The sequence below is a fragment of the Capsicum annuum genome, chromosome 11, assembly GCF_002878395.1.
Source record: "Capsicum annuum cultivar UCD-10X-F1 chromosome 11, UCD10Xv1.1, whole genome shotgun sequence".
Lineage (NCBI taxonomy): Eukaryota > Viridiplantae > Streptophyta > Magnoliopsida > Solanales > Solanaceae > Capsicum > Capsicum annuum.
Window position 1 is genome coordinate 232,515,786 of NC_061121.1, and position 7,962 is coordinate 232,523,747.

At 28.5% G+C, this 7,962-nt stretch overlaps 1 protein-coding gene across 1 annotated transcript; it reads right to left on the minus strand.

Annotated features, from left to right (window-relative positions):
* Window positions 1–673: 673 nt before the first annotated feature.
* Window positions 674–3,830, minus strand: LOC107847799 (xyloglucan endotransglucosylase/hydrolase protein 31; the record flags this gene model as incomplete). The annotated part of the gene is given in 4 exon segments (XM_016692295.2): window positions 674–1,366; window positions 2,158–2,375; window positions 2,475–2,578; window positions 3,411–3,830. Coding segments are annotated over 4 exon segments (891 nt in total). The 3' UTR covers window positions 674–999.
* Between the last annotated feature and the right edge of the window lie 4,132 nt (window positions 3,831–7,962).

Genomic DNA, 7,962 nt, shown 5'->3' on the forward strand with positions numbered 1-7,962 from the left:
GTTGACATGGAATACGTTTGCTGGTAAAATCCACTAGTAGTCATTTTTAATTTCTGTAATTGAAAAATACATGTTACCACACAATTTCAAAATCCATAACGGTAACTCTATGGTAACGTACTGAACTTCCACTTATGTAAACTTGGAACTCCGAAATGATGGCTATATTTTAAAGACAAAAAGAAAAGTGATTGATAAATGATATTGTTACGCGTTTCATCCCGTAGTAAGTTGATTCAATTTAAATTAGTCGAACCAGTAAAAATTAGGAAGTTTTTTCTAAGAGTACCCAATCATTGAATTAACCATGACCATGTTGGTGGCATAAGCAATAGTATTGAACAAGTTCTGTGGCTAATAATTAAATAGGGGGCCATGGAATGTCAGGACACTAACTTCAATTTAAAACCTAAGCACACCTAAGGCCTCTCTTAATTGTTTGTTATAACTTATGTGACGATATTTAACTGAATACGAAAGTTAAAAAATGATAGTATATTTTTAATTAGAATATGCTATATAGGTGTAAGAGCGAAAAACATTCTTTCACTTTAGAAAACAATTGTCATTTCAAAAATTCTTGATGAATGTGAAAGGATCTAAAACAACAGTTAAAATAGAATGAAATAGTATACATGAAATTGGCGAAGATAAAATCACTCGAGAGTTTTGATTTTTGGCGATATAATATTTTCTTTTTCTTTAACAATTATAAATAAAGAAACAAATACACACTTTGATCAAAGATAAATTACAATTGAAATGCAGTTCTAGCGAAAATAGACCAAGATCAACTTCATTTTTTTCTTGACACTTTTTTCCACTTAAGTAAAACACTTTAATACACTTAATATATAAATTTCAAGAAATAAAAGTAAAAAAAAAAAAAACACCTTGGACGCTTCAACTACTTTTTGCAACTACTAATGGCAAATGGGACCATCACAAGGCTACTTTTATTTTTTCACGCCGATTTGAGTTCAATTTAATTACGAACGTTCAGCACTCAGGTGTGTGAGTATGATCTCTCCTGGGATCCCGACAGTAATCATACACCTTATAGTTCCTCTGCACCCACAACATAGCCTCTATCTGCTGACGACTCAGCCCACCACCCCCTGAGGGGGAGCTAGAAGGGGCACGGCGACACGAGGGGCTCTCATTCGCCTCACAACCTTCGAGCTTGAAGTTATTACTATACTTTCCAACGAACGGTTGATATCGATAATCAGCTTTAATTCTTCCTTCCTCTGTTGCCCAAGATGATGCATCCCAAATTGAACCATATACATACATAGGTCTTTGTGGAAATGTTGCATCATTTTTTTTAAGGTATCTTCTAATTGGGATATCATCAACAAAAAATCTACAAAAAAAATTATATTCAAATAATAAAAACATTAGGAAAGATACATTAGAGAAAAAAACAAAAATAAAAGTAGTAGTAGTAGTAGTTGTTGGTTTTTTTTTTGGGGGGCATGGGGTCATGTTGGTTACATTAATAAATGATGATAATGCTTTTTGACAAAAATAGCAACCATATAGAATTATATATATCTTGACCCCATGTTGTGACATTTTTTAATTTATATGTAAAGTTTAATAATATGATAATTTAAAAGATTTTACACGATCAGATCATTTATAAGTAACTATATAGAATTATACCTTGACCTCATGGTATGACATTTTTTAATTTATATGTAGAGTTTAACAACACGACAATACAGAAATTTTTTACAATATCAGATTATAAATAATTTCTATAACAAACATAAATTGGTGCAACTTATTAAATAGTAAGCGATCGATCTTTTATAGTACTAGAATATCTTTTACACTCAATTTATATATTTGTAAACATAAATAAACACAAATTTTAAAAAATAGTTAATCATTGAAATATATATAAAATCGAAGACACTATTATGAAATTTAGTTTTTTCTTATTATGAAATTATTAAAATATCCTGAAAATTTTCACTTTTTTAAAGTTTGAAATCCACAATACCACCACAGTGTTTTAGCATGAAAAAAAATGATTACTTTTCAACTTTATATTATAATATTTGCATGGATGATGTTGACTTAAAGTTGATAAAACATTATGATAAAGAAATATGAAAAAGACTAAAATAAATTTAAAAAAATACTAACATGATCTCATTGGGGTCCCAAAGAATAGCATAATTATGAAAATCTTTAGTTGGATCAAACCAAAGATGAAATTTCATTTCTCTTCCAATAATATTTCCATCTCCACTTCCTCTTATATATACATTTGTTTGTAAAATATAAGGCTTGTTTGGTGTTGTTCCAAGAAATTCAATATCAATTTCATCATGGTTCCCTGGATAATCTTGATTATTTGAAAGCTACAAAAAAAAAATATAAATCAATAAAACTAAAATAGTTATTTTTTGGGGGGTATAATAAATTAAATTAAATTATAATTAAATAAATAAAATACTCACATAAAAAGAAGTAATAATTCCAGCAGTGTAACCAGGTTGTAGTTTCATATAAGTGCCAAAATAACCAGAACGATAATTTTTCAGAGATTTAAAACCACTTCCACCTGCATTATATTCAAATAATACATACACACAAAAAAAAAAAAATACCAAGAAAAATAAAAAATATGAGATCTTATTCAAATAAAAACAAATGTGTAATAAAGAAAAAGTGAAAATGTAATTAGTCGGGGTGTGACAGTACAGGTTGATACTGACACCATCGTTATTATAAGCAAAAAGTGTCTATAGTCGCATTAATTGATACCAAGAGTACTAGGGCTAGAGAGAAAGCTACATGTTCATCAAAACAACAGGACGTATTAACTTTCAGTAAGAATTTCATTTAATATGCACACAAATTTCATTCAAAACCCCAAAAAGCTATCTCCTTTTTAGAATTCATAATCTGTAAATGTATTAGTCGAGGTGTGACACAGGTTGATATGTACACCGTCGTCATTATAAGAAAAACGTGCCTATAATAGCATTTATGAATAACTAGAGCGGGGCTAGAGAGAAAGCTACACGTTCATCAGAACTATCAAAACGTATTAACTTCAGTCAAAAGCCCGTATTTGTGTAAGAATTTCATTTAATAGGCATAAAAAATTTCATCCAAACCCTTAAAGTTCTTATTTTAAGAATTCAGAATCTGTAAACTAAAAATTCTCTCCACCCCCCCCCCCCCCCCCCACCCCCCGCCTCAATTAATACCATAATACGTTATCACATTTTAAACTACACCGATATAGTATAATGTCAATGCATACACATTCATTCCTTCACGAAATCTAAAACTACATACGATTTGAATTGACAGTAGCCCAAAGACCAACTGACAAACTGAGAGGCATTAAACGTAACTCTAAAAGAAAGAAGAAAGACGGGTGAAACCTGAATTTTTGTCAAGCCAAATAGTTAAGGTACTTTGGTCTAAAGATTGATGTTGAGGACCCCAAAGGTTCCTAAAACCTTGGTTAAATTTTAAAGATTGTACCCTAGAACTAGGGTAATAACCAGGTGAAGGGGGGCCTTGAGCATTGTTTAATCTTGAATTAAACAAGAAAAATAAAAATAAATAAAGAAGAAAAGCCATATAATGAATGTTTGGTTGAATGAGTAATGTGATAATTGTAGTAGAATTGTTGTTGTAGAATTGAAGTGAGAAGAACAAATAGAGAGGGGTATATATATAAAGAGTTTATTATATGAGGTCCTACTCAGTGGCGGAGTCAGGATTTTCACTGAGAGGATTCAAAAATATATATACGAACTAATCGAAGATGGTTTAACATCTACTATATATGCATAAAAATAATATAAAAACATTATAATTTTTCGTCAAAAGGGGCTCAGATAAACCCCCAAAGTAAAGATGATTCCGCCACTGGTCCTACTTATAAAGAAATTGAACTAATAAGAAGGTTGATGGGACTTGTACAAAATGACAAATAATATCAAGAAAAAAAGTTTTGTTGTTATGAATAATATTGATTAATATAATATAATATGCATTAAATCAAGCCATTGTGAATAAATTGCTAAAGCTTATATTATAACATCTAGTGATTTAGTGAAAAATTATCATAAAATAATAAGTGTGAATTTAATTTTCACTATTCATTGTTTTTATGTGACTTATAAGTGATTACTAATTTGAATAAGGAAATGTAATATAAACATACACTTTAAGTTATCATATTTACACGTACAAATTCCTATCCTTGCAACATAATTATAAAAATTTCAACTAATTATTTATCTTTGTTGGATATATCAGAGAGTTAATTATGTATCTCGACAGACCCAAAATCGAAAAAAATACATCGTAAGTTAATTATGTATCTTTACAAGGAAAAAAATATATTTTTGTTGGATGTATTATGTATCTCGACAAACTCAAAATCAGAAAAAATATATTGCAAGCTAATTATCTATTATTGTAAAAGAAAAAAAATGTATCTTCGTTGGATATATCAGGTACTAATTATGTATCTCGATAGACTCAAAATCGAACTTTTCAATAAATTATGCAAAATATTAAATTTTTTTGTAATCTTAGAGCAATAATAAAATTATCTCGTTATCACTTATAGACTATAACTCGATCGAGTCACAAAATCAATTACACTTTTAAAGATATAATTTCTTTCACAAATCATATATGAATTCGAGATATTTTGTGCACTAGGGTATCTTGATATATCCTCCAATATAATACCAAAAATATTTTTAAAAAGGTGATATGTTCATTAGTATGTATCTTTTTTTTTTTTTTTTTGCCTCTTTTTTATCAACAAAATTTAGTTGGTTAGGATTTTAGATATGGAAAGCTTAAAAACAAATTATGAAGATAAAGGAAGAAATGTCATAAGTGGAATTTTCGTTCTTCTTTTTTTTTTTCTTTTTTTTTTTTCCTTTTCAAGCACTTATCGTTATTATTATTATTATTTCCTTTATGGAGTATGTTCTCAAGAACATATTTACGCAATTTCTTTTTTAAGAAAAAATTATAGTGATAGGTAATTTTATTAATTAATTTGGCGAAATGGAATTGACGTGTATTAAGTTGGCTCAGATTAATAAATTTATGATCGTAGTAGGGTGGTGGAGAATATTTTTTTTTATTTTTTCATGTTCGATATTTATTTTTAAATAAATGACTTCTTTAATGAAAATACAGAAAATAAATCCTACGAGTGATATTTCATATTAATTGTGTGATCGTCATCCTCATTCTTCCACACACCTCATCTTTATTCCACGTCCATGAACCCCCCCACCCCACCCACCCACGCACCCACGCCCCTCCCCCCGTTCCGCCCTTATATATATGTCTAAAGAAAATTTATTTATTTATCCTAAAAAAAACATTTTTCTTCGTACCGAACATACTCTGTATATATCTTTTGTTTTTCTTTCGTTTCGTTTTCTTCAACTGCCATTTCTTAAAGTGACAAATTTTAATATCAACAATCAAAGTAAAGAGAATTTCAATATAACTTTATATATTTCCAAATTAATTAAACATCAAACTCAAAGTTTAATAATTACAAATTGGAGTTTGACATCATTTTGTACATATCCATTTGGTTTATCATCTATTCATCATATCCTTTTTTTTTTCTTCAAAATGATATGATATATATTTTTGGGTGTATCTTCTATCTCTATTTTATTTTATCATAATGTCAATGAATAATTGGTTATTAATGAAGTAGTTGTATAATGCTACATAATTACAATTTCTTTACTCATTTATTTGATATTCTTTTAGAAACCATTATTATTATTTTTAAGAAATAAGAATTTTTATTGATAAATAATATGGATACCCGTAATTCGAGGGCTATTAGTAGTGAATTTTTAGAAAATAAAAAAAAATTAAATTTGATCTCAATGAAAGGGGATTTTGTGGAACTTCTGTATTTGATTATCAAAAAAATAGAATCATGATCTCTTTATGAATATTTCATGAGTTTATGAAATTTTTAAGACACTTTAGGAGGATAATGAATAACACTTTCGAGATAAGATACATAATTATTTTACTCCATGTTTAATTGAACTCTTAATTTCAAATTAAAAATTTCATGTTAATTATTTATACCATCACTTCGATATTATAAAATCTACATCGTCAATAAGACTGAAATGTAATTAAATAAATAAAGATATACAATTGGAATTTCATAAAATTCTCTTGCTCACATATTTTCATATCCTGGTTGACCTATATTTCAGAATTTGATTATTCTAAAAAATGCATTCCTTAGAAGTGCTTTTCGAAAAAATATTTTTTTTTACAAAATAACAGTTTGTATATGACTAAGAGAAAATATTCTATTACCATCTTGAACTATACGTGAAAAGACTGAGACACACTCGAACTTTAGAAGTGTCCTATTACCCTGAACTAATTAAAATCGTATTTTTGACAACCTTAATGTCTACGTGGCACATATGTGGCACATATGTGGCACAACACACTGAAGGGTCCACGTAGGCACTGAAGTTGTCAAAAATACGATTTTAATTAGTCCAGGGGTAATAGAACCTCCCTAAAGTTCGGGTGTGTCCTAGCCTTTTCGTGTATAGTTAATAGAGCATTTTCCCGACTAATCATTTCTTCAACAAACCTCGTCACATTTCTTGAGGGAGGACAGAGAAGAAAACGTCCTTCGCACAAGTTTTTTTTTTGCTTCCTACACTTTTTTGTTATTTTTAATTTTTTGAATTTTTTTTGGAGTTTTCAAATTCAATGAATACACTACATTCATTTATTCTACCTATTTTTGAGTAGATAAAGATATAATTCCAAGCCTTTTTTTCCTTTTCTTTTATGCCTTTTATAGTTCTATGATGTCAACAATTATCTAAATTTATCTACTCATGCATGTATATGGTGTCAGAATATTCAAATCTATTTAGAATTAATAAATTTCTCCATATAAAAATTATCCTCATTTGTAAGAAAATAAAATAAAAGGGAAAGTATTTACACATACCTATATATGGATATTTTTTGAGGTGTCCTGAAATTAAAAAAAATTGCATCTTTTATAACAGTCTGAATAAAATCTATTATGTACTATATTTAAGTCAAAGCAATAATTCCGTGTTATTCTGACAAATGCCATTTCGACTTTACTATTTAAGTTATAGTACAATTTAGACTTGACATACAAATTTAGAATTTTGAATTGTCATATAAAGATTTCATCCAAAAATAATTAAAGTTTGATACCACCGGCTAAACCTAACTTACACAAAAATGTCTGAAGTTTATAAAAGTTTGATACCACTGGCCAGACCTAACTTACACAAAAATGTCTGAAGTTTATAATTCATAGTTTAGACAAAAATATCTAAAGTTTGTTTGCTTTCAAATAATCTAAAACTCGTTTTGTCGAACCTAATTAACTTCATATCAATATATATATCTGAAGTCTATAATATCGAACTTAATATTTTTTTAAAACTTCAATTTCGTAGGTGTGGAATTCGTACCCGAAATTTAGGTAATTAATTTGCTTCTAAATGAGACTAAAGGTTTCGTGCAAGCGTTGCACTTAGATATATATATGTCGATATAATAGAAGCCAAATTGGGATCACATTTAATTAACCTAACTAAAGCTTATATTAAAGTAAATAATTTTTAGCTATATTGATGTTACATTTCTTGGTACCCCATCCATCCTCATTGGGGGTGGGGTGGGGGGGTGGTAACATGAATATTTTTTTTCATGAAATATTTCGAAATAAAGTTGAAAAATCAACTTAGTATAACATGTCAAAGAATTTTAGAATCCTATGTCAAAACATATTAATGCAATGGGTGCAATTTTCAAAATGATCAAGAGATTATTTAACATTGAGTCTCGATCACTATTGATCTTTGTACAAAAAAAAGATAAGGACAATTCGATATACTAAACTTTCGC